The sequence below is a fragment of the Beta vulgaris genome, chromosome 1 (assembly GCF_026745355.1).
Source record: "Beta vulgaris subsp. vulgaris cultivar EL10 chromosome 1, EL10.2, whole genome shotgun sequence".
NCBI classification, from domain to species: Eukaryota; Viridiplantae; Streptophyta; class Magnoliopsida; order Caryophyllales; family Amaranthaceae; genus Beta; species Beta vulgaris.
The window spans coordinates 11531921-11558686 of NC_079202.1; the positions used below are offsets into that span (position 1 = coordinate 11531921).

General features: G+C 36.8%; 3 protein-coding genes across 5 annotated transcripts; 2 read left to right on the forward strand and 1 right to left on the reverse strand.

Annotated features, from left to right (window-relative positions):
• The first annotated feature begins 1768 nt into the window (after window positions 1–1768).
• On the forward strand, window positions 1769–5440 carry LOC104905594 (U11/U12 small nuclear ribonucleoprotein 25 kDa protein). Its single transcript, XM_010694182.4, has 4 exons — window positions 1769–2122; window positions 2194–2299; window positions 4801–4900; window positions 5116–5440. The coding sequence occupies exons 1-4, from the start codon at window positions 1864–1866 to the stop codon at window positions 5209–5211; spliced, it is 561 nt and encodes a 186-aa protein (XP_010692484.1). The 5' UTR covers window positions 1769–1863; the 3' UTR covers window positions 5212–5440.
• A 4989-nt stretch (window positions 5441–10429) lies between these two features.
• Window positions 10430–14524, forward strand: LOC104905603 (uncharacterized). The gene has a single exon (XM_010694189.1). The coding sequence runs from the start codon at window positions 10430–10432 to the stop codon at window positions 14522–14524; it is 4095 nt and encodes a 1364-aa protein (XP_010692491.1).
• Window positions 14525–15057: 533 nt separating this feature from the next.
• On the reverse strand, window positions 15058–26615 carry LOC104905595 (rhomboid-like protein 19). Of its 3 annotated transcripts, XM_010694184.4 has the most exons (9): window positions 26460–26615; window positions 26258–26358; window positions 25751–25875; window positions 21830–21890; window positions 21548–21714; window positions 17436–17550; window positions 17112–17314; window positions 16881–17018; window positions 15058–15380 (listed from the first exon to the last, which is right to left on the reverse strand). In XM_010694184.4, the coding sequence occupies exons 2-9, from the start codon at window positions 26279–26281 to the stop codon at window positions 15278–15280; spliced, it is 936 nt and encodes a 311-aa protein (XP_010692486.1). In that variant the 5' UTR covers window positions 26282–26358; window positions 26460–26615; the 3' UTR covers window positions 15058–15277. The 3 variants fall into 3 exon arrangements, with proteins under 3 accessions (XP_010692486.1, XP_010692485.1, XP_019107743.1); XM_010694183.4 differs by having other exon boundaries at window positions 26258–26607; XM_019252198.2 differs by lacking the exons at window positions 25751–25875; window positions 26258–26358; window positions 26460–26615 and adding an exon at window positions 23676–23692.
• Window positions 26616–26766: the final 151 nt, after the last annotated feature.

The following is a 26766-nucleotide window of genomic DNA, read 5'->3' on the forward strand; positions in this document are numbered from 1 at the left end:
TTAATGAAGAATTCACTTAGTTAGGCTCTTTTATGTAGTTTAGTGGATGTTGATATTGAAAGTTTGTATTTTTATGTATTTTTTAATTTAACAAGTAACTGGATATGAAGAACTCGGGCGTATTTTCGGCTCACAGTTCAACTAGGGTTTTGGATTCACTCCTGAAACAATGGTGGATTCTCTCCTGAAACTTGAATTAACTCAAAACAACTCTAAATTATTCATTATGGCCGAAAATCCCTTATATAGTACAAGATTTTCCTAAACCTACTTGAACTAGTAAAACAAATAAACTTATTTATCTTTATCTTAAGGATCAAGATAAATAATATCCTATACTTATCTATATCACACGCCTATTCTAAGATAATTAACAAAATAAGACTCCTAGTTAGACTATGATAAGGAATTAGACTCCTAAATATAATAGGATTCCTTTATCATTTAAACACTTAATTAAAATAATGCTAAAATTAAAACTCTAATTTACATAGAATCCTAACAAAACTAGAATTCTATATAATTACTACCATTTCCATATCATATTTCATATAGGAACAGATGGAGTTTTAAGGCTATGTTTAGTTCACCAGAAATTTTTTGATCTGAACTTATCTAATCTGATCTGAACTTCTTTTTTCTGATCTGATCTGATCTCATCTGAACTGATCTCATCTGATCTGATTTGAATTGATCTGATCTGATTTGATTTACAAGATCTTATCTCTTATAAAATATATTACTACTATTATATTATTACTTTGTAATTCATTATTATGCAATACATTATAAGATCTTATTTATAGTATTACTATTATTATCATTTTATTTCTATTACAACTTTTACACAATAATTATTATGAATAATAATTTTTATTATTATCATTATTATAAGAACAACAACAATAATTATAATCATAATAATAATTATTACTAAAAATAATTATATAACCCAAGTCATTAATTTATAAGAGCACTTATACAATGTTTCACATTTTCTCATTAAAAAAAATATTTCACACTTGAGAAGTCGGCAGACTCAACTCTTTTTTTTCATATAAAATAAAATAAGATATACAAACAACTATGACTTGCGCAAGAAAGAAATAAATAGCGTGCAACTTCAAATAGCTAGAGAGATTTGGAATTCAGTAGGAAGAGGTATAACGAATCTAAATTTATAATTTGTATCTCGCACTTAGCTTATTTTGAAATGTAATCCGAACTTAGTAGTTTTGTTGTCATGAATTTGAGCCATCATATTTTATATATTTCTTATTTTTGCGTCAATCTTATGCTCTTAATACGTGGCTTTTAATTTTCTATTATTTAATAACAACAAAATAACTTAAAATAATGATAACAATGACATTTATAATGATAACAACAAGGTAAATAATAATTACCAATATTAATAATTAATAAGTACAACAACAATAATAATCTTTTTGAACAAATGTGCTAGTAAATAATAATACTCCCTTTGTATTTTTTTATCTTTCTCACTTAAAATCTTGACACTATTCACAATTACAGATAATCTTTTAGATTTTTCTCAATATATAGAAAAAATATAGTCATGTGGGGTCTTGTTTTATTCGTCTCAATGAGTATTTTATTAATATTTAATTATTATAATTTTTACTAATATTGAATGAAAGATATTTAATAGTAATAATGAGTTTTTAAATATAAGTCTGATCTGATCTGATTCTAATCTGATCAGGTGAACTGAACATAGCCTAAGTTTTATCTAGGATCGGCTAGTGGTGAAACTAATTTATGCACAGCAAAGGGCGCGAGAACGTCGTGCGGAAGTGACGAGTCCAAACAGATAGAGAGAGAAAGAGGGGGACATCAGACATGGAATGGAGTGAGAAAAAGGAGGATTCAGCTTCAGCTTCAGCTTCATCAAGTTGGGTAGGTGAAGGATTAGGAGGGTACAACAATGAGAACGTGAAAAGGGCAAGGCTGAATTCAACGTTATCAGCTCTGCTAGACGACCCCATTCTCGCCGATGTACCAAAGAAGCCTTCTTTATCGGATGTCGACACTCTTATCAGCTTCGAACTCGGCAGTGCCATGCGCATCTCTATCCTCAAGCTCGACTCCACCTCCTTCGGTACTTTTACTTTTCTCTTTTGCATTTTCACAAACACCTACTCTGCATTCATTCTTTTTACCATTTTCTAGATGTGGTGGTCATGAATTCGGACACTGTCAAGGATTTGAAGCTGGCTATTATCAAGAAAGTCAATCAAATGGAACAATCTCAGATGGGTCATCGTCAGATTTCTTGGTACTACTCTTTTTTGTTTTCTGATTCTGTATTTATTACTACCCAGAAAACTCAATTCTGAAACAATATTGGTGAATATGGAAATGGAGGAATTAGTAGTTCGTCCACAAAAACACTATCTTACCTCAGTTTCTGAGCTTCTTTGGCTTCCATAGGACACATTGTTCTGCATTAGGGAATTATTGATATAATGAAATTCCTCTGCTTGTTGCATTTGATGTTAAAGCACAAGTGCAAAGTCCATTGGCGTGATTTTTTCGTTGTGCGACCCTAAAATCTTTAATATTATACTTCCTCCGTTCTATAGTAATTGCAACATCTAGATGTTGCACATTTTTTAAGGAGATTATAAAGATAGAGAGGGATGAAAAAAGAGTGATAAAGGAGAGAGAGAGAGAGAAAACATAGTCAAATTTAGTAATATTGCATTTAGTATGAAACTTCCAAATAAGGGAAATATTGTAATAATAAAAGAACGAAGGAAGTAGCTATTTGCTATGTTACTTAGACCCAGATATGAGTACTAGTTTTGGTAAGAATTCAAGTGTTACGACATGTTACGACTCGATATTTTGGCCATAAGGACACTGTCCTAGAATTAGATAGTGTTTAGGGCACAAGATGTTCATGAAAGATATTCATAGTACACGGGTATGTTAGACAAAAAGAATAGTCAAAGTAACATAGACCCTATATCATCAACAACTGTTGATGACCATTTGGATCTGCATATTTTCCTCTACATTGGATGATTGATATGGCTTCTCAAGAGTAATTGAAACCAAATGCATTATGGTGGAATTCCCCATACATTTGAGTGCACTTTCACATCATAAATTTTTCTTTGTGACTAAAAGACATTGAGAAGAGACGGCATTTATTGGCTTTGCGTGGCCGAGCAATGTCATTTTGATTTGTTTCAGGTTGCATCTTTACTGGAACCTGGATTTTTTAGTGCAGGCTCTTCTTAAAATGTATTTATATGTCCTCAATAATAGTCTTAGAAAGTTGAACTCCACAATTTATATCTTATAAATTTAATTCTAACCACGTATCTTTCTAAAGGTTGTATGAACTTCAGTATGAAATGCCCTTGATCTTGTGCTTGGTTGACACTATTTGTTAGCACACAGGAAAAAGATTCGCTGTCATGTAGCCAGCATAAAATGGTTTGAGCTTTCTTGCAATTTAAGTTGGTCTCACCAAAGTAAGTTAGGCTTTGGTTGGTTTATGCCTGATGCAGCTGTATGGAGTGTCAGTGGGAGTAATACATTCCTTTTATGCTCAATTATGTAGTAAATAAAATAGGCAAAATTGGCCTAAACACCTTAAACTGTAGCGCGGGTGCACCAAACAACCGAACTACGACTTAGCCAGAATACCCCAACGGCCCGTTTGGTAATTGTTAATAAATTGCGGTAATGTGAATGAATTTAAAGTGTAAGTTTATTAGGGAAGCGTTCTTAAATTTTCCATGGGGAGGTATTTTTTCTCCATGGGCAAGCAATCTCACCCCTAAACTTGTGCTTTGTCTCCAAGGGGAAGCAATTTTCATTACCACTCATTACCACTCATTACCACCTACAAGGTGGTATTGGATGGGAATGAAAATTCAAGAAGGAAAGTGGACACTTTAGGATAAATTAGCATTACCATGAGAATGGACAATGATATTTTTCACAAATTTACACACAAATTCATTCCCATTACCTCCTTTTATGACCAACTATCAAACGGGCCGCAAATGTATTGACCTCGGTGCAATCCGTACCATAAATGAGGTCAGTGACCGAAATTCTCACCTCCTATAAGTTGAGTGCTAGATATTGAGTAGCCATAAAAACAATATTCCTTGATTGTAGTTGAACTTCCAAGTAGTTTGGACTACTGTAGGTAATCGATGTCGATGGTAAACCCTACCATTAGCTAAATTGGTATTTGAATTCTTATTGGAACTTGAAGATGAAGCTGAGCCATTGTTGTTATGCGGATTTCACTCTTTCACAATTCAGGTTCATTTGGGACGAAAGAGGGAATTTGGGTGGAAAGTCTTTGTGTTCAGTTCAGGAAGGATAAAATGAAAGGCACGTGCCTTTTAGTTTGTTCAAGTAAAAATCTAAAGTTAAAAAAGAAGAAAATAAGAAAGGGGGGAGAATTCGGTGAAAATTCTAGGCTCCGACCTTATTTATGGTACGGATTACACCCAGGTCCGTACTTTTGGGTATTGGCTATAAGCCGTGGTTTGGGTTGTTTGGTGCACCCGCGCTATAGCAGGCCAATTTTGTCAATAAAATATGCAAAACTAGACTCCAGAGTCCACAAGTTTGTTAAACCAAATACTCAGTAAAAATTAGCTAAGTTGAACCTTTGAAAGTGGAATTTGGGAGCTATAGACGATGTTGAGTTTTCTTCCTCCAAAGCCCATTCCTGTGCGAGTGTGTCTCCTTTGTAAATTTTCTCTATTGACTTCACCTGAGCATGCTCCATGATGAATTTTACAGGAAACATGTGTGGGCGAATTATTGCCTTTTGTATCATAATGAGAAGCTACTCGATGAAAGTGTTGCTCTTCAGGAATTTGGCATACGCAATAATTCACAGGTACCCTTTTTGGCCCAGCTTTCTAGTCCTATATTTTCTATGTTTGAGCTGATGTTGCAATATCTTGCATTTTACTAGTAGAAACTAGGAAGTGTTAACTTTCACTTCGGCATTTTCAGAACAAACACCAGCACTACTACTATGCATGTTCTTTGTCCTCTATTTTGTATAATTCTGAGCTGAAGAAGGTATTGGGATGCATCTCTGTTTTGCAGGTGCAATTTGTACCTTTCATTGCAGCAAGGCAACATCAGAAGCATAGAAGGAGAAAAAAGCATCGGTTTTTCCATGGTTTAAACAAGCTCTCGTAAGGCTATTGTATTTATAACTAGGGCTTGAAAGGAAGCCTTATGTAACATGAGTTAAGCGACATTGTAGGCAAAATATGATACAAAAGCCACACATTCCTTGCATAGTTTCAGGAATTTGGTGTATACTTTTCTTGCATACAACTAGGATATGTGAAAAATTAGAAAATTTAACACCAACAATCCCATGTGTCTACTTCTTTAAACAATTTCAATTACTTTATTTTTTAAATTGTTGCACTTCTTTTTTTTACGCCATTCAACCCACTACTTCGATCAATAATATCTTTAACTATGCACAGCGATAAAATATAAAAACTTGATATTATGAAATATTGTATTAAGATAAAATATATAAACTTAATGGACAGTCGTGGCTAGGAACTCGGCTGGAGAGGTTTTGTTTGTGGCAATTAGGCGCATCTTGGGCCTCGGAGGTTGCAGAGGAGAAAGCTTTAGAGTTTGCGGTGAAGATGGTAGCTGCCATGGCCTGCGGGATGTTATACTTGAATCGGATTGTCAAATAGTTCTTAATCGTCTCTCGAAGAATCATCTCTTCCTTTCAGATTTGGATCACATCCTCCATGATATTTTAAACTCTTGTATTTCTTTTGCCTCCTTCTCTTGGTCGCATTTTAAAAGAGGTGAGAATTATGTTGCCCATCATTTAGCTAAGCTAGTTCCATTTGGTGCGTGAACAAGTTTGGGAAACCACTATCTAATGGAAGTGGCGCCCTATGTACTTATGGACGATTTGGTTCAAGATTAATTCTAACTTGGTCTTTTCTCCTAAAAAAAATACATTAAAATATATCTAACAAGATCCCAATTAACTATATTTTTCTTATACATACATAATAACAAGTCGAAAAAGGTTAGTTGATGAATAATAATGATTATGCAAGCATAGCATTTAAAATACATAGAAAATACTAATAAAATTGAAATAATCTATTTGGCTTGCATGTAGTTCACCCAACCAGATTTATTGTTGGCCAAAATATTTAAGACTGATTTGACTTCTACCCTAAACCCGTATTCACATTTTCTCATATAAAACATATTTTAGTTACGATAACTAGTAGAAAGCTAAGGGTCTGTTTTCATAATTTTCTACCCGTATTTTTCATATTTTAGTTGTCAGTTTTCAAAATTATTATGTTTATAATAAGTTTGACTAATTCTTTATTTACTATTAAACATATATCATATGACTTTTAAATACAAAAAAAAAAAAACTGAAAATCACATTCATACAGAACGAGCACTAAATAAAATGGTTGGTTTTATATTTGCTATAGCTAGCAAACACAGGGGTTATATAATGGTATATGACTCTCTAGAGAGCGTTCCACTCTCATCTATTTTCTCTTTTCCAAAAGTTATACCTCAAAAATACCCAGCAATGATAAAGCTCTACAAAGAGCTCTCTATTTTTCTTTTTATTGTTCTTTCTTAAGTCCAAGTCGGATTATAAGTCGTGTCAATTTTTGCCACCTCTATATATTATCAAAATTCACGTGGAAAATTCTTTTTACCCCAAAATTGATTCTTCTGCATTGTGGGAAATAGAACATCATGATAATTAACACATCCTGTTTTATTGTCAACTAAACAAATTTACTACTTTCACTTTCTTTGAATTTCCACTTCCATAATTTTGGGTGTTGGAAGTCAAGCAAATGTGCGCTAATTTTTTGGGCCCCATTGGGGACTCCATGATAAGCAAGCCCGGCCCTGAGGGTTGTTTTGAGGGGCAACCGTCCAAGGCCCATTAATATAAGGGCCCAATTTTGATATTATGCTTGTAATAAATGGAAAAAACAACCATAGTCAACAAAATGATGCTTGGTTTGGTGGTTTGCTTTATACTTGCTAGTGTAGAAGAGATGGGTTATGTTTGGGCCCCTGATCTGGCCCAATAAACTATAAAAAAGGACCTCTCCTAAGGCCTAAGTTTCACATACCAAGGAAGATTCACCAGCTTTTTGGGGGACAAAAGCTAATTACCTTAAAAAGGTGGAGGCTTCCCTAGGTCTTGGGATGCTCCCCTAAAGGGTTTCTTGTCTGAGAAATCCCCAACACTATAAAAGCCAACAGTCTCATCAATGAACAGGTATTCAATTCTCACCTAACAAAACCAGAGCATCTCTCTCTAGACTTGGATTACTTTCTCTCTCTACCTCAATCTCAACTGACTTGAGCGTTGGAGGGGCTTTCCCGGGAACACCCCCGGGCCAGTTTTTCTTTGTTTTGCAGGATTGGAGATTACGAGACTCGAGATTCTGACCTAACTCGGGATTTGTCTCTCACCTTAAACATATTACTCTTTTGACTAGTTTCTAGGCAGAAACAGGTTCAAATCCCCTAAGGATAGAAAGTTTGCTATTCTAATTTTTTTTGGCAATGGTTTGCTTTTCTACATTAAACTTTTTTTTACATTTTTTTATCTACATTCTTTTTATACCATCTATCCCACAATACTTATTATACTATTTATTTTTATTAGTCGTACTTATCCTTCGCAATTTTATTTTTGGATACAACCCATTGTTACTTTAATCATTTTTTTTTTTCAAAATAAGCACACATCATATAAATAGTGAAAGTCATATATATATCTAAATAGTATTAAAGTCAAAATGCGAAATATGTAAAAGTAAATAATGGGAACATAAAAAGCCTTTTCTGCAAAAGGGAAAGAGGATTCCGAGAGTGCTAGACCTCAAGATGTTTCATTGGTTTTAGTTGGGCAATTCCTTGATAATCGAGATTTCTCCGTCCGACAGATCCAAGATTGGGTAGACTCATGGTTTACACGAGATCGAATTGCAGTCAAGAAAGAAAATAATCTATTTTTCTTCTATTGCCGTGAGCAACAAGATAGGTCTGATATTCTAGGCCTATATGATACAATGAATTTCAAAGGAGCTATGCTTATTATAAAGGCTTGGAAACCTCTTGATTCTTTCAAGTCGTTCAATTTCTCAGAAGCGGCGTTATGGGTTAAAATCGAAGGACTACCTATCGTGATAAGTTCCAAATCTCTAGCAAATCTCATTTTTTCGCGTATCGGGAAAGTCCTCTACTATGATGAAGCATCAGGTCAACCTGGTTTCAAAAGGTATTTTCGGGCTTTGGTCTGGATAAAAGTCAAATCACCTTTAATACCAGGGATGTATCTTGAGATGCAAGAAGGACGGTCAATTTGGATTGATCTCAGGTATGAGGGAGTATTTATCTTTTGCAAGCGTTGTGGTAAGATTGGTCATAAAAGTTCCGTATGTTCTGCTTCATGGGAAAAAGCAAAGAAGTCAATCGACAAAGCTATTTCCAAAGCAAGTGTTCCAGATTCCCCTATTATGTTCGGAAGTCCTGACGCATCGTTGTACTCAAATAAAATAATCGGCCTTCCTCCATCCCCAGAGTTTCTGACAACGATCGTCAAATTAGATGAGCCCAGGAGGGTTCCAATGGTATACTCATCGAGTAGTAGTTCGGATAATGATAGTGGAGGTGGAGATGATAATCATCCGATCGATGAAGAAATGCACAATGTGTCCTCAGGTAATGGATCTCCTAGAGGTCATGAAGATAGTCATGCCAGTGGAAGGTCAGGTCCATCCGTTCGGCCCACTGCGCCCGGATCCAGGCAGCCTCATTTTAGTCATCATGCCACATTGTGTGTGGCCCAAGGTGTTAGATCCCACTTCGCACAGCATAATAATAAGCGGACATCGAAGGACAAATTAGTAATTCCAGTTAAACCTCATTCCTTTAAAAGGAAACGAAAGGAAAATGCGGGAAACTCTTCTCGTGCATTTAATGCACTGCAGCCACTTGGCGCATTGGGGTGTAAGGCGGCGGGAGTCAGATTTTCAGACAATAATTTTCATCTCTCTCCTCGAATTAATTCTGATCTTGGCAGAAAGGATGAGTTAAACTCTTTTTATCTTGCTAAACCTCACCAAATTGGGTCATTCCTCCCTCTTAATATAAACACCTTAAATGCTTCTTCACACTCTCTCTCTTCATCAAAAAATTTAAACTCTCTTTCCTCTCATGAAAATACCCACGTTAATATGGAGTCTAACCACTCATCACCTCACTCTTCAAATTCTATTACCCAACCTTCTCACTCCCAACTTAATATACATCACTCTCACTCTACAGAAGAAGCTAATAATGCTCAGTTCAATAGTTCCGTTCTTTTCGAAACTTTACCTGACTTATTCCCTCAAGAAAGCAACCTCAACTACGTCAATATCAATGACGTTGGAAACTCGGGGGACAACTTAATAGCATCTAACAGCTTGTCATCCTATTTCAACTCAGATGATGCACTATATGCTGGCAATCTTTACGCTGATCCGTATTCTCTCAGTGATTCCATAAATTGGGGCGAGCTACAAACTCTTCTGCAAGATTCAAGTTCAGTCCATTCCCCGCAAACACCTCTCCTTTTACCAGGTTCGCATTCTTCATTACAAACCGGATCGTCCAGTTCGTTTCATTCGGCGGTAGCAGGTCTTCCGTCAGCAGAATTTGCTGATCTTAGTATTTTTCCGTGCTGGCCGTCTTTTCAACCTCCTGTGATGGACCCTGTCGCGGACGAAACTTTTAACTCACGTAAGCGGAAGTTCGATGAGCTGTCAGAGGTCCTGGATGTTGCGGTGTCCAAGAAAGAACGGTTGGTGGATGTCTCACTTCAACAGCATGATGTACTACCTGATGTGGGCACTGAGCCAGGGAAAGCGGGTACTTGGACAGGGAATCAGGAGGTAAGTGACACAGCAGCCTTAACTTCTCAAAATAAGTATCTTCCAGGTGGTAGTCTACAAGATATGGACAAGGTAAGCCCAGATAAGCCAAACTTAGAGGCTTACTCTCCTTCTGCTTTTAAAACTAATGTCAAGACTGACATCGAAAACACTTTAATTGTTGCTGGGAAACCTGAAATGGAACCACCTCGGCGCGGCTCAGGCCGACCACCCAAGCCCAAACGTGTTGTAGTTCAGGCGTTGGTATGTGATAAAAAAAGGAAGTTTGAGGAGTTTGAACCAATTCTTGAAAGTTTCATTAATGAGGTAACTTTGGATTTGCATAAATGGATTGCTGACAAACGACAGGAAATCATGCGCAAATTTAAGAAATTTAAGCATATGGTGTTTTTTGGTGAGGAGGGCTTCGAGACTGGGCCTAAACAGTCTCCGGGGGCACCATGAAGATATTGGCATGGAATTGTAGGGGTCTAAAATCAGCGGACTCCCCTACAATTCCATTTCTCAGCTGGCTAGTCCGCAAATTCTCACCTAACATATTATTCTTATCTGAAACTAAGTCCTCAGCCACTGATATAGACAAGCTTGCTGCATATTTTGGGTATTCTCGAGCAGCCTCGGTTGATGCTATAAATAACACGGGAGGACTGGCGGTATTTTGGCATAGTGACGTCGATGTAAATATCTATGATAGTTCTGCTAATCATTTTGGCTGTATTATAACTGATGTAGTAGCTAATGTAATATATAAATGGAATCTTATATTGTTGTACGGATCGCCTTACATAGAGTCACGGGGTACGGTGTGGGATAAAATCACACTCTGTGTGACGCAAAATAATCTTGATTGTGTAATATTAGGAGACTTCAATCAAGTAGAATTTCTAAATCAAAAATTGGGGGGCTCCGACGTAATCCAAGGAAGAGAGCAATTTGCTAGCTGGAGAAGGACTTTAGGGCTTTCAGAGCTTAGCTATCAGGGTCAATCATATACCTGGTGCAACAATAGATCAGAAGATGATAGAATTTATGAAAGGTTAGACAGAGTGTATGCTACTGAAGAATGGCTCCAAAAAAATCCAGAAGCAATGACCCTTAATCTACCTATTCTAATCTCAGATCATAGTCCTATTTTCCTTCACACTTCCCCATCTCATGAACGTAGGAGATCTCCAATTAAACTGGAAGCTTGGTGTCTAGATTTTAAGGAAATCTCGCACATTATTACAGACATATGGCATACCCACGTTGATGGATCCCCAATGTATAGGGTAGCCCAAAAATGTCGTCGCATAAGATATAGATTATTCAAATGGTGCCAAGAGTTCAAAAGGTCTAATAACATTAACTGGGAAGAGTGTTTAGATCAGTGTGGCGAAGCTCAGTCAAATCTGCTGAACCTCAATGGAGGTATCCAGGACGAGAAGATTGTACAATCAGCAAGGGAAAAATTGACCTTACAGGTGAAATTTTGGAATCAACGGGTCAAGAGTAAATATCGAGCTTGGGAAGATTCAAACACCAAATGGTTTTTCCGTAAAGCAAAGAGTAGGAAAAAGCGTAATCAAATTCTTATGATTAAGTCAGCGGAGGGTAACTGGATATCAGATCAAAAAGCAATACAATTGGAGATGATGAAATATTTTGCTCAGATTTATCAAGGTCGGCATCATGGTAGTGATTATTGGGAGGAGCTTTCCACTATACGGAATTTGATACCACAATTATCAGAGGATCAACAGAATTCTTTGACAAAATCAGTTACTTTTGAGGAAGTGAAGTTAGTAGTATTTCAGATGGGCAGTCTTAAGGCACCGGGACCAGATGGTATTCCAGCTCAGTTTTATCAACAATATTGGTCAACGGTGGGTACTGATATTTGGAAGGCGGTCTCCCATTTCTTCTCTACAGGTTACATGCTCAGGGAGTGGAATTACACCAACATCTGCCTCATTCCAAAGACTGAAAGACCAGAAGAAGCAAGTCAATTTCGTCCCATCAGCCTATGTAATGTTATTTATAAAATAATATCTAAGGTCATTTCTAACCGTCTTAAACCAATATTGAGGGAGTTAATTTCCCCATTCCAAAATGCCTTCGTTCCCGGGAGACAAATGGTTGATAATTGCTTAATCGCCCATGAGTTGGTCAACAACATCAAACAGAAAACATCCGGCAAACAGTATCTGGCGGCTCTGAAGATTGACATGTTTAAAGCCTACGACAAAGTAGATTGGGATTTCTTAGATTGGCTGTTGGCGCAAATGAGAATCCCTAGTAAATGCCGTCATTGGATCATGCAATGCGTAACTACTGTGTCTTACTCAATCATTGTCAATGGAGAACCTACTTCTCGCTTCTATCCTACTTGCGGTCTCAGACAGGGAGACCCATTATCCTCCTATCTTTTCATTCTTGTTATGGATGTTCTGTCTAGAATGTTAACTAATGGGATAGCTGACAAATCCTTTGAGGGCATAAAAATATCCAAACTGGGACCTTCAGTCTCACATCTTTTTTTTGCAGATGACTCTCTAATTTTCTTCAAAGCAAATCTGAAGTCTTGTGATGGAGTGAAGAATATCGTATCAAAGTTCAGCAGATTATCAGGGGAAGTTATCAACTACCATAAGTCTCTGATTATGTTCAGTCCAAACACGCCTCACAATTCTCGTCAACAAATGAGAGCTTTATTTAATACCCCAGTTGCAGATTCTCTTGGAAAATATTTGGGTGCGAATATCGAAGTGAATGGAAGGAATACCAGATTGTATCATCCGCTTGTAGAAAAGGTGGAGAAAAAGCTCTCAAGCTGGCATAATCTCTCACTCTCACTCGCTGGACGAATCATATTGATTAATAGCATCCTATCTATGCTCAGTCTGAATATTCTCAGTACTTTCCTCATACCTAAGACTATAGCAAACCGGTTGAATTCCATCTTTGCAAGGTTTCTGTGGGCTGGTACAAGTGATAAAAAACCTATCTACTGGAAAGGAAAGTCAACACTGGAGTTACCTAAAAGTAGCGGAGGGCTAGGTATAAGAAATGTTCATCTTTTTAACAAAGCGTTGCTGGCAAAGCAAGCAGTTAGAATTCATAACTCCAGTCACTCTCTGATAGCTCAATTGTATATTGCAAAATATAAGGCATCTCCACTCAACTTGACCCTGAATAAGGTAAAGTTAGGAAGAGTTTCCTGGGGTTTTAGGGGTCTCTGCAGGGCTGTCCGAGATTGCGAGGGAGGTTTCACTAAAATAATAGGCGATGGCTCGGACACCAAAATCTTAGAGGATAAGTGGGTTAAAGGTGATCCCATCAAGCTTAAAACTGGAATTCAGTTACAAGAAAGAGGATTTCGCACTGTTAAAGATTTATTCGTGGTAAATCAAAAGAGGTGGAACTCGGAGCTCATCTGGAAGCTCTTTGTGCCAGAATCGTCTACTAGGATTCTCACAACCTACATTCCTAAGGAGCATATTCAGGATTATTATGCATGGAGTGAATCTAGGCACGGGGATTTCCGAGTAAAGGATGCTTACGTATTCCTTCTGGGACTGAGAGGCGGTACTCAATCCAATTGTTCTCAAAGGAGATTCTGGAGTAAACTCTGGGCATCAGATCTTAGACCCAAATGGAAAATTTTTATCTGGAGACTTCTCCAGAATTCCTTAGCTGTCAATTGCAACCTAGCAAAACGCAACATTCCCATCAGTGTTAACTGCAGCATATGCCATCAATTTCCAGAGGATGAAAAGCATCTATTCAGAGACTGTGATACATCTTCTCGAATATGGTCGGCTTCGGTCCTCGGGATTAATACGCGGTCAAGTGTATACATTCCGCTTGGAGATTGGATTCGGAATTTCTTACATCTCTTTTGGCGGGAAGATGGGTTAAATTCTGAGAGGGTAAGAGAGTTTGTGACTACTCTCTGGTCAATCTGGCTTTATCGAAATAGTATTGTGTTTAACAACTTAACTGAACACCCGATGGCTATATTTCAAAAAAAGAAAATCCTTCTCGAAGAATTCGATGAGAGCGGTAAAGTAACAAGGAAGCAACTTAAGAGGGGTTTAATTGCTTCGGATTCACATCAGCCAGACTCACCTTTTCGTATTGTTCAGTCAAACGTATGCTCAGTTTTAGTAGATGGAGCTTGGAAGAGACATAAACTAAATTACCCGAGAGTGGGAATAGGATGGACAGCCTATATGAACGGTTATAAGATATTTGAGGGTAACGACAAGGTTTTAGCTTCTTCTTCTCTACAAGCTGAAGCCCTAGCAGTGTATCGGGGTCTCCATGAAGCTTACTCAAAAGGATTCCGAAATATTCAAATTCACTCAGATTCAGCAGAGGTTGTGCGTGCAGTGACTAGTCCATATCAGCCAGTCGAGATTGCCACAATTATACATGATGTCAGGGCTCTGGCTCATCGTGTTCCTCAATGGGGAATTACGAGGGTTAAGAGAGAAAATCTAGTTGTAGCGCACAATTTAGCAATAGCGGCTAGGCAAGGTAAATTACTTTAGTTTGTCTGTTTGCTCTTGTTGCCAAAAAAAAAAAAAAAAAAATAAAAAAAATAATGGGAACATTGAAAATGAATTACTTACTTCGTCTAAAATAGTGTATTTTGCCGTGTAATTGTAAAAAAAAAGTACTATTAGTCACGGAAATTTTGTTTTGCCACCATATATAAGAGGCCCTCAGATTTAGTTTCGCCCCGAGCCTATAAAATGTCAGGAACGACCCTGATGATAAGATGAAAAGCCCCGCCAGACCGACACCTCTCGCGGGTTAACCGAGCCTGAGTTTGCGAACAAACACTTTGAAATTTAGGAGGATGGTAAGGGAAAACCCTCTCCCAAAGTCCCCCTAGTGGAAATCGAACCCCCCAACCTTGAGATTGGAAGGTTCTTTCCTTACCACTTGGACAAGCTTAGCTTGGTATCTTTTTGCTGGAATAATTGCAATAGCCTAAGTTGTGCAGTCGAAGATAGAAGCCAATCCAGCAGATTCGGGTCTTTTTCCCAGCAAGACTTGATAATGTTGAAAGTTCCAAGGATTTTAATATTAACAAGTATTTCTATAAAAAGATTCAACCAAGAAAACCAGAAAGGTCATGAAGTTTATCGTTCAAGGATCAAACAAATTCCAAAATTTCCTCCTCCAAAAGTAAGGATCCACCTCCACAATACATTCTACAATCATTTAGCTGGTTCCTGAAAGGAGTAATGGACTCACTTTACTTAACAGCAGGTGAAGCTCTATAGCATAAATCAAATTCAGACTTCCTCAGAGGCATCTATATGTGATCCATCTGCACTTTTTACAGTAGCCAACCTCTCCGTTGCTAACCTTTCCTCTAATGCTCGAGCACCTCTTTCTCTGAAATATTAGCACAGATTGGCTTAAGGAAATATAATAACTTTGACGGAATAAGCAAACTGGATGTAAAGACAAACACACATCAAAAACACTTCAGGGAAATATAATAGTACATATATTGCCAGGAATCAAATACTTCAGGAAGAAAAAGATGGTAATTTCAGATTCCGGGAGAGCACGATTTGATCATAGCAACTACCTAATTAGGCTCTGTTCTCGGGTTATTTTTGTAGAAGTTCACTGATTTACTGAACTTCACTTATTTTTACAGCAGCATATTTTAGCAAGTTTGCACTTGAGAAACGTGTCGTAATGTCTGGCAGTTGAATAAATTGTGTACATTCTACTACAGAACAGTCAATCCCTCAATCATAATGTTATCTGGAAGGACAAGAATGCAATAAGTACACAGTTAGTAGACGGAATGAACCAAATGACAAAGGAATGAGAGAGAGAGAGAGAGAGAGAGAGAGAGAGAGAGAGAGGGGGGGAGGGGGAGAGAGGGAGGGAGGGAGAGAGAGAGAGAGAGAGAGAGAGACAGCAGAGGCCAGAGAGGAAGGAAATACTGTAGGCAGAAAACAGTGTTTTCAGCTACCAGCAAGGCTCTTCATCTGGGATTGGCAGAAGACTTTAAAGAAAGAGTGACGAAGATTAATAGGGTATGAGAGAAGAACAGCAGTGGGTGGGTGAGTGGGTTACAATAACTAATAGGGCTATTAAAAGCCAACAATAAAAACAACACAGTCTCGCATTTGTGTGCAGAGGTCTCTAGGCCAATAAGCAGTCCATGCTACCTGATGCCAGCAAAATAATTATGGGACAATAAAACTAAATAGGAAAAACAACTCTATGCATAACTCAGACCCAAAGAAAAGGTTGGAAGATGTGGTTCTCTGCTCTTGTGTACACAAAGGTAGAGTCCTATACTCCTATTATACACTCACATAGAGCAGAGTCTGGGAACAAAAGCAAAATCAATCAAGTCTCTTGCAACAAAGCTTCCTATCTAAGGATGGGCATGGAACCCAGCACCCGACCAAGACTAGGATTTTTAGACCTTGGTCTTTCAACATTTTAATAGCTAAAAAAATTGGGCGTAAAAAACTCTCGAGTTAGAAAAACAATGAAAACTCCAAATAAGCTTCAGACCCATTTAGGACTCAAGACCCAGATTTTTCAATGTGGGTCTAGGGCAGGTTTGGGTCTGGGTCTGGCTGGACCCACCCCAGACTCGACCCATAATCCTATCTGCACTTTCTGTAGTGTGATTCTAACATATATACACCCACAAATAGACTGAATGAAGCCGAAACTTCCATCTATTAATAGTATCAAACATCTTTCTAGCACACGAAAGAAACAAGCCTTAGTGCAGTTCAAACTACACAAGGAATCTGCATGTAAAGCACAAAAGTCAAAGCAAATTGATGAATGCATGTGCACGGTATACAAACAGCGGCATGGAGAAATGCTTGATAAAGAGAAAATGATAAACATTACCTTCGTCTTGAAGCCTCGATTGAATCAGAGCCTGGAAGTGGGATCCCTCCCAGGCCATAACCCTGGTCTTCATTAAAAGCTTCAGATCTTCCACAGAACATCCGATGGAAAATTGATGAAATAGGACTAATCACAGGTCTGCATGCTCACAGTGGCAGAAGCAGATCAAATGATGATTTCATTTAATATTACTTACCTTCCAAGAGGTGAATAGGTGAAACAGGATGTTACCTCAAAAAATCTGGGAAGAAAGATGCAAATGCAAACTCATCACTTGGATCTCCCCTGAAGTTGGTTTCTTGTCTTCTCTGCAAGTATCTTAGGTAGATCCAACTCATATATGTACCAAAGATTAACATGGGAAGGTATGCTACTGAATCTGCCAAGAAAAAGCTTGCAGTGACCGACAGAAGAATCATTATAGATGGTAGCCACTGCATTTTGACGACACAAGGCACGATAAAATCAGAGTTTTTGTATGTCAATCTCTTTTTTGTTTTCTTGGGGTTAATTTTTCATTTGAGGAAAAGGAGGATAAAACAAGTTCGGTGATACCTTGGCTTTAACTTTTGCAATGCCAAACAAAGAAAGCTCCTGATCCGGGACAATTTGCTTGATACCGACCAAAAATCCTGAAAGCACTCCATGGAAGCCGGAGATTGGCATATAGCTACATAGATAAGGAAAGATAACAATGAAAACAACTACTGCTTATCTGAGATAGAGATGAAAAAAACTGAAAACAAAAAGACTCAACATGTCTGGATTGATGAGGAAGTGATGCACTGCAAACAAAACTAAACAACTATGAAAAGCAAGACAAAGAGAGAGTAGAAGACCAAACGAAACTATACATGCAACTGATGCGGTTTAAAGTAAGGCATGACAACTTCCAATCAAGTCAACCTAAATCGAAGTCAAGTGCTTCTATTAAGCAAAACGACAATAAAGCAACAGTACAAATGCGCTGAATTTATGATCCTATTTCTTCAAGAAACATCATTAATCATATCTGACAGCTATATCTATACTACTATACTGAAAAAAATCATTTTTATATTATACTATGCATGCATATCTACCATATTAAAAAAAACCTAGTTAAATTCCATAAAAATTTCAAGCTATAAATTTTTTTGAAAGTATATTGTAAAGGACATTGCAATACTCATTGATAAACTTAGTGATGTCCAAATGCAGGCTATATCCACTAAGAACACAAACAGACTAACAAATTCCTTAAATGAATATAGAATACATGACAGAAGTGAGAAGTCGAAAGAAGATATGAACATGTGCAACAATGACAAATTTATGTAGAGTGTAATAGACCATTAACCAAAAGAGTGGATTGATAAAAATACGAAGAGCAAACAGAACACAGAACAAAGGTGAGCGACAGAAAAGAGAGAAGTGAAAGAAGAGATTGCAGGCGAGAAGTGCACTAATGATATGTGGAGGAAGAAACATAAAGGAAAAAAAATCCATTTGTCTTGTTCAAAATGAATACACAAGGGCAGAACTCATCATGGCATGCTAGGCTTCAAGAACCCAACAACACTGAAAAGACCTATATTTCACAATAAAATTACCTAAAAGAATGTTGTGGACAAACTATCTTTAGGATAAGAAATTTATAACAAATGACAGTAAGAAAATACATCTAATACTTATTTCCTCACATATATACTACTCTAAAGGCTCATTTGGTAAGAAAAGAATGGGAGTAACAATGGTGGAAATCGACATAACAAAGTATCTTCTTATGTTTAAGAGACAAGCATGAAAAGAACGATTTGCTGAAACATTCACAACAGCGTTGTTGGAGGGTGAATGATCTCAAATTTTGCTCAATTAATAGGTGTTGGATGGTTATAGAATGAAGGTAGCAAGAAATTACAAGGTGTTAGCTAGTCATTCTCACTCCCGCCTATTTAAACCCAGCCTCCTTACTCTAGGGATGGCAACATGACAATTTGAGCCATGTGGAGCTGCCCGACATCCCTACTAAAGCTCCCTCCCTCAAACAAACATACATGAGAATGAGGCAAGAAACCAGTGTTTGTTCTTACTTGTTACCACTCAGTAGGAGAAACAGACCCTATTTAATTTTACAATATAAGCAACAAGAACTAATGGTATAATTGGAAATATATTCATTTCAATCCTCAATTTCTGAAAGTCAAACTATCCTGCATCCAAGATCCACACAATTTAGCTCCTTCAACAACCATTATGTCTCGGCGACCGATGCATATGAGGAGCATCAAGTACGAAAACGTAGGTCACGGTACGCAAGACAGTGCCAACCACTGTGCGAAAGTCCTAGTTCTGTTAGGAAACTATGTAGTTTAATTAATTTTAATTGCTTTAATTTAAGTATTTAAGTGATAAAGGGATCCTATTATACTTAGGAGTCTAATTCCTTTGTCATTGAGTCTAATTAGGAGTTTTATTTTTATAATTATCTTCAAAATAGGCGTGTGAATTAGAGAATAGTATTAGGTTGTTATTTATCTTTATCCTTTAAGATAAAGATAGGTAAGTTTGTTGGTTATTTTTGTTTATCCTTTAAGCTTTACTAGATAAGTTAGGAATCTTGTATTATATAAAGGCTATTTCGTTCATTAATAAAAATCAGATTTTGAGTTTAGAAATTAAAGTGTTAAGCTTGTTGTGCTTGCATAGAACTGAGAGTTCAAATACACAAACCGCGACTTTGTGTGATCTTGGAGCCGAGACTCATAAGAGAACCTCTTAAACTGCGATTTAAGAGCCTATCCCTTTTATAATTATTGTTGTTCGTCCATAAATCCATAAAAACACAAAAAGAGTTCGAACCGCCAACAAAAATCACATCAGCAACTGACAACAAACTATGCACACCCATCTTTCACAAGGATCAAGGTCAGACTGCTAAGGGTAAAGGTGACGAAGAGTATATCCTCATGGTAAGTGGGCACTTACTCATCAGGATCTCATAATGGTTTGAGTTAAGACTATTATAGGGCAAAAGGCATAAACATATAATATAAAAATTGATCATCATAACAAATAAGCTTTCCTCGAAATAAACAACGAATGTAACCCATCTTTCATAAGGATCAAGGTCATACTGATATTGATAACCCTTCATAAATACTCTGTCCAGGAGCGGATCCAGCATGTGTTTAGTGGGTTCAACTGAACCCACGTGGATCCGGGAAAAAAACAGGGAAGAACCGAAAAAAAAGGGGAAATACGTGTCTTCTTATATACAATAAATGCAGTATTGTTTCACTCCAATGCAATGTAGCTCAGCTGAAGTGTGTTATTCTTTGTATTCTTCAGTTGAAGGTCGCCGGTTCGACACTCCATGGAGGTACTATTGCATTTTCTTCTCTTTTTACCCGTTCTTTTTCTCCCTTTTATTTTTTATTTTTACGGGTAGTAAACGAGCAAATTACATAACATAATTAAATGTGTTTGCAACCTAGCCTACTGAACCAAGATAGCTAATGTTTATGGGTACCATATTACGATCCTTTTTCTCCCTTTGTGGTTATGTTATATTATTGGTCTTTTTTTCCCTTTTCTTTAATCCTCCCTTTAATTTTCAGCTCACTTTTTATCTATAAATCCCTCCCCCCTCACCAAGTACAAATACAGCTGAAGCTAATGAATATGATTTCTTTTTCATTCTCTTCCCATTTTCCTTGCTTAAGCAATCAAATAATCATGCCCTGCGTATAATTAGTTACTAAAAGTTTACACTATTTACTATATCGATTACTTGATTTATTGATCAGATATTTGTATGATATGCAATGAGAAGTTTGTTCTAATGAAAAGGAGTAATGTTCATATTTTCAGAAATTTATGGGCATTTATAAACCAAGTGTGCAAATATTAATGTTTGAAATGGAAGATTTGATACATCACTTTCTAAACAAAATTCTAGACAGAGCTCATTATCACTCAAACTAACATACAAAGAACCTATTAATGTTGATTCATTGTTAATTAGTCATTTTAGATTTCATATTTGTGCTAGTTGTCCAAGTTTCATAATTTGTTTCATCATTTCATATCATATTTAGTTTTAACTTTTAACACTTAAGTGATAAGTTGATTAATGAAAAGTTTCTTAATAATTGATACTCTTCTTAGTTTTGTGTAACTTTGTAGTTTATTACAAGAAATTGATCGCCTTTTAATACTTCATGAATCAATTAGATTTTTTTTGTAATGACGTAATCAAGAATGAAAGCTCCAGTAAGTACAATTGTTAAAAGTTCCCCTTTTCTCTAAAAAATTGTAACTCCTAATAGTAAAACTTAATTTGGAATTTATAGTCGAACTACTCCGAACCCACGTGGCTAAATTTCCTGGATCCGTCCCTGTCCCATGCTCCCAAATCAACAGTCCTATGTTGATTTTTTTGCGTGAACCTCATGAACTAACTCTTGTACTACGTAAACTTTTTAAATGCTGGTTTTAAATTTTTGGATTGCAAATGACACTTGCTCCTTTTTTTTTTTCTAATTACATGTGCCCATAATCAATTAGAGATTATGAAGGTGAACTGAAATGCCACATACAAACAATGTTCTTATATAATCTGCACAAAGGTAAAGAGCAAAGCAAAGCCTTTCACAGTAATAATAAGATGACTTCACAGCACTTACAGGTAGATTTCCAGCCTTGTTGCATAGTAAAAGGCAATTGCCGTGATGAAGACACAGACATACGTAAGAAAGTTGACAATAAAGATGAACTTCACAAATTCCTTAGAACCCCAGATGGGCTCAAGAATCTTTCCAATAAAAAGCAGAGCAAATGTACTAATAACCACCTGGAGTTTGCAAAAAATAAAAGAAGAAACATGAAAATTAGCAAGTCATCCAAAACATATGCATACAAATATTACAGCATTGAACAAGTGTTAGGAGAAAATGAATTGCACATACCCCATATATTGTCTGTTCGACGTAACCAGCTGTTAAGAGATTCCACGCGAAAGGAATTGTCCTATGATCAATCAAACAGCCAGCAATTTTGATACAATTAAAAATAGGCATCAAATGTTCAAGCAGCTCAAGCACAAGCACCGGAGCAAAACAAATTTTACCATTGCTAATTAAGACATAAAACAGGATGCAAATTACAAATAAGGAGAACTTCTTTCTGGAAGGAATTTGAGGTGTATACATATCAAATAATCCTAATACCAATTCATCGACGAACCTTCTAAAGTGAGAAATTTAATTATTCCAATAAAGATCAGAACAACTATAACAAAGAGTTTTGTGACTTAAAGCACATAAAGTGTTCTTCAGAGGTGGTATTAAGGGTCCCTTTTACAAGGTAATCCTCCTTTCCCTGCTTAAACCCAAATTCAAATGAAGATATAGTGCTCAAGGGCTTAGTACTCGATTCTTAAAAATCGATCAGGAAAACAATGCAATCCTGCAGACTAAAGACTGCCACGTACAGGTCAAAGATTTGAGGAAATCACACAGCAGAGCAGAGCAGATTAAATGGCACAGAAGTAACTCCACCATCAGGACATGATTCAATTCAAGTCTCTCACCTGTGCTACTACCTACATCAAAGTATAATATCGTCTTGTCAAAGATCCATACTCTAGTACTAAGCCTTTTGGCAATAACTATTTAACAGTTCACCAACTCTGTGTCCTATGTCATGGTTTGAATCTCGGAGGTGATCACGGAATAAATTCAGGTAATGCAGAAAATTTTCTGCTGTGCAGCCTTATTATGATAAGCTAAAAATGCTGTAGTTATGCAAAGATGTGGCCGAAATTTAGTACCATATTCCATAGTTTGCATCTTGCAGACGTTAGGCAATTTACTTTACCCAACTACAAAAGGGAGCAATAACCATTTGGGTAATGCTATTTTGTGTAATGAGTCATCAAAGATTTTAGAGTTAAGGTCGTGAGGACAATGCTATATTGTGTAATGAGCCATCAAAAGATTTTAGAATTAAGTCGTGATGTTGCCCAAGTTCAATTTCATGGAATTTATGTCAAATTTCCTGGCAATCACAATGTGGATTGGAAAGCAAAAACTTTCCACTTCATCGTAGTAATTTAACACTTAAAAGACATATGAATTAAAGTAATATTTAAAAATTACAAATTACAGTAATATTTTAAATATTTAAATTAGAGCAAAATCTTGTTGTTCCTTGGAGCAGTGGTATGATAAACAGATCCAAGAACGCAATAAACTACCTAATTTTGTTCATTAGCTCAATAGTATGCCACCATTAACATGTATTAATTTGCCTTTTCGGATCACAATTCATGAGGGGGTTTCATTAATCAGGTTAACACTGTTTTGAATAAATAATAGGCGATAAACATTAGTGAGTAGTGACTAAATTACTAAAATGAGTTAAAATTGTCTTATATGCAGAACACTGAATAAATAGTACCAACATACAAAATAATTTACAAAAAGTAACAAAATGAAGAAAAAGTCTACAACATGTCACTGAGTGAGGTCAAAACACATGTTATGGAACAATATTTCAACAAACTACCAACGGAAAATCCTATATCAAATAATGGCCTTAGTTCAATTTAATGCTAAGAAACTAACACTCATCTCTTTATCAGAAATTTTTAGCTTTGGGATTGAATTGAACCAGGATGACAATTTCCTTCAGTAAATCACTTGTTTAGAGCTAGATTTTGGAGCTAGTGTCTATTTTGTGGTTGCTTCAAAGTTTATGTCACCTATTGGAGTCATATCTTTTACATTACCTCATCCCCTCTTTTATACTTACATAAATCAGATATTGGAGAACTCTCAGCTTGAGCCTTGATGTTTGAATTTTAGTGAAAACCTCTTAATTTAACTCCAAAGCCAGCATCCACAGACCCCAATTATCACATGCACATCAAGAAGACGCAGGATCATACGCATTTCCTGAACACGTAGCTTCATGAAAGAACAACAATGGTCTACGATTGATTCATCAAGGAGCAAAAGGGACTTGAAAAGAAAAACAAAATTCCAGGAATGTAATATCTTCAAGATTAATCCTTCACAAAAATATAAACACGGATGCATTGAGAGTTTGGGTCTTTCCAGCATCCATAGACGACTGAAGTCTCATTGTCCCAAGATGCATTAAGTTAGAGGAGATCCATAAACGTGTTCAGATTTTCGCCTATTCGCAGTCCCCACTGACATAAAAAAAATATACAAGAATTAACCATTGTATACTTCAGTTCTTTTCTCATCCACAATGTCTAGAGTGAACCTTCCAGCTACTTAAAACAGGATATAACTATGGACTTTCTTTTTTCTCTAGTAGAGCTCTGATGAAATCACCGGTGGCAGGTTAGGACAGTTCTCATGCTACTGATTTGGCCCTGTGCTGATTTATAGCAATGTGCGACACCCTTTGGGGGCTAGAGAAGGCTCATTCATCGAATGCAACCATATTTTTCATTTTTTAAAATTTGGATTCTTCACTATATAACCCCGACAATTTTTTTCTTCACATATACCACTGCACTTTTCAAAATTCACCATATAACCCTCAGATTCTTCAAAATACATACGGCCTGTTTGGTAGTCGTTAATAAATGGTGGTAATGGGAATGAATTTCAAGTGTAATGTTACAAGAGAAGCACCGTTAAAATCTCCATACAGACGAAATTTCAACCCCCAAGTTTGTGTTTTTTTTCCACGGGGAAGCAATCTCACCCTAAGCTTGTGGTTTTTTCTACAAAGGGAAGCAATTTTCATTACCATTCATTACCACATACAAGGTGTTATTGGATGGAAATGAGAATTTAAGAAGAAAAATAGTCACCTTAGGATATATTGGCATTACCATGGAAGTGAACAATGATTTTCTTCAGAAATTTATATTCAAATTAATTCCCAATACCACTATTTATAACCAACTACCAAATGGGACGATAGAGTGCCCTTACTACTAACAGAAGTCAAAACCATTAGTTGTTAACCTCCAATTAACCCAATTGACCTACTAACCTCTAATTACCCCTCCCCTAATCTCCCTACTTTCTTTCTCTCTCTCCTAACTCAATTAGCCCACTATCCTTCTCTCCCCTCTGCCATTAACAACCCCAATAAGCTGTTTTTCTCCTCCTCCTCCAAACTTCTTTGCCTCTTTTTCTCTCTCCAATCAGCCCCCTCCGCCGTCCACCACCACAACCTTCACCCCACATGTCCATAAATTCTCACTGTAGTAGTAACGTCTTAGCACACCTGAGGCTGCCATAGAAGGTGAAGATTTGATTTAGTGGGTGGGTATTGGGTTAGTGTGGTAAAAGGAGATAGAAGGGTTATGTAATCCCGACGGCCTCGCATAGCCTAACAATCGCGTCTCAACAATATCTCTTAGAAAGAAAAGAAAACAGGTGGGCAACCAATTCTGTTCAAAGTTATCAAGCTTACTCTAACTGAATTGGTGTCCTAGCCAAAGCAAACAGGTGGGGAAGCATCAAGCAATGCCTCTTAGAAAGAAAAAGAAAAGGCTGCAATGAAATGCGTACCCTACAGTAACTAACTACATTTGTGTACAAGTCATGGGAGGAAGATTCGAAGGCTCTCCGAAGAGGATGTAGCTCCTATCTAGTGCTAGTTAAAATGTCAAACAAAAGTCCATCTCTTCCAAAGTATATTGAAACCGATTGCATTTACCAAAACCTACAACAACAAATTGAAACCAATTGCACTTACCAAATCCTACAAGCACAAAATGAAACCAATTGCATTTAGCAAATCCTACAAGCACACATTGAAACCAATTGCATTTACCAAATCCTACAAGCACAAATTGAAACCATTCAAAGCGAGGACATCGTAATCATTCAATGTACCTTGCAGGAATAAGAGCGAGATACGTGACGGCAGGCGGGAAAAGCTGAACTACAATGTGAGCAACAACAAGCACCACAGCAAGCCCCTTGCACAGCTTTGTAAAACCTGTAAACAATCCCCCGCCCTGCGCCCCACCGAACCAACCCAATCGACAACGACATTAGAAAGATAGCCAAAAGCAAATTTACACTAGAATTCAATGTCATCAATCTAGTAAACCAGATAAAACTTCATAAACTTTAACATGTAAGATGATGTCCAATTTACCTCATTATATCTTTTCAACTTTCTATAAATTTCACAAATAGATAATTAACGATATCAATGGTTGTATAGTGGCAAGCCTACAAGTCAAAACGTTGCAACTATTTAAAAAATGGCAAAAGTACATATCAAAATGCAACGCACAATTTTCGCCAAAAAAGATTAAGCATCTATAGATAGATCTAGTTAACCTTGAATTCAATAAAAATAGCAGTAATGAGAGAAAAAGAGAGAGATCATACTCCAGAAAGTGCTGGAGTACTCATGTCCAAAGGACTTCGACGACGATGACTTCAGCTACCAATGATTTTGATCAATTCAGATTCGCCGTTGAATTACGATTCTGATAGTATGAGTTTTTGTTGCGTAAGAATTGTGAGTGTTCGATTGAACTATACGAAATGATGGCAGATCTAAAAGGTGAGATTTTGGGCAATAACAAACCTGATTATGTTGCTCGAAGAAATTTGGTTATGGTGTGCAGGAGTGACGAGTGATGATAGTAGAGGGAATAAAGAGGAGGGCATGAGATTTGAAGGAAGTGAAACTTAAATCATGAATTTTTCACGAGGTAAACTTCAAAGAATGCACCAAAATACTCTAGCATTTTGGGAAACTGTCCTTATAGAAATGTAGTTGATTAATTGTTTTTTTTTTCTTACTTTAACCACTCTATAATCCCCCAACAACAAAAATACTCGATAATTGCTTTTAGTCAAAATTATCAACAACTACCTAATATATATCACTT

What these genes read in the sequence shown, in the direction of transcription:
- LOC104905594 (XM_010694182.4), top strand. Translation starts at nt 1,864, where the DNA reads ATGGAATGGAGTGAGAAAAAGGAGGATTCAGCTTCAGCTTCAGCTTCA. An exon ending in GCTCGACTCCACCTCCTTCG is followed by an intron (nt 2,123 to 2,193) that starts GTACTTTTACTT and finishes ACCATTTTCTAG; the next exon opens with ATGTGGTGGTCATGAATTCG. An exon ending in GGTCATCGTCAGATTTCTTG is followed by an intron (nt 2,300 to 4,800) that starts GTACTACTCTTT and finishes TGAATTTTACAG; the next exon opens with GAAACATGTGTGGGCGAATT.
- LOC104905603 (XM_010694189.1), top strand. Translation starts at nt 10,430, where the DNA reads ATGAAGATATTGGCATGGAATTGTAGGGGTCTAAAATCAGCGGACTCC.
- LOC104905595 (XM_010694184.4), bottom strand. Translation starts at nt 26,281, where the DNA reads ATGAGTACTCCAGCACTTTCTGGA. An exon ending in GTACTCCAGCACTTTCTGGA is followed by an intron (nt 25,876 to 26,257) that starts GTATGATCTCTC and finishes GGTGGGGCGCAG; the next exon opens with GGCGGGGGATTGTTTACAGG. An exon ending in ATCGAGGCTTCAAGACGAAG is followed by an intron (nt 15,381 to 16,880) that starts GTAATGTTTATC and finishes CTAATATTTCAG; the next exon opens with AGAAAGAGGTGCTCGAGCAT.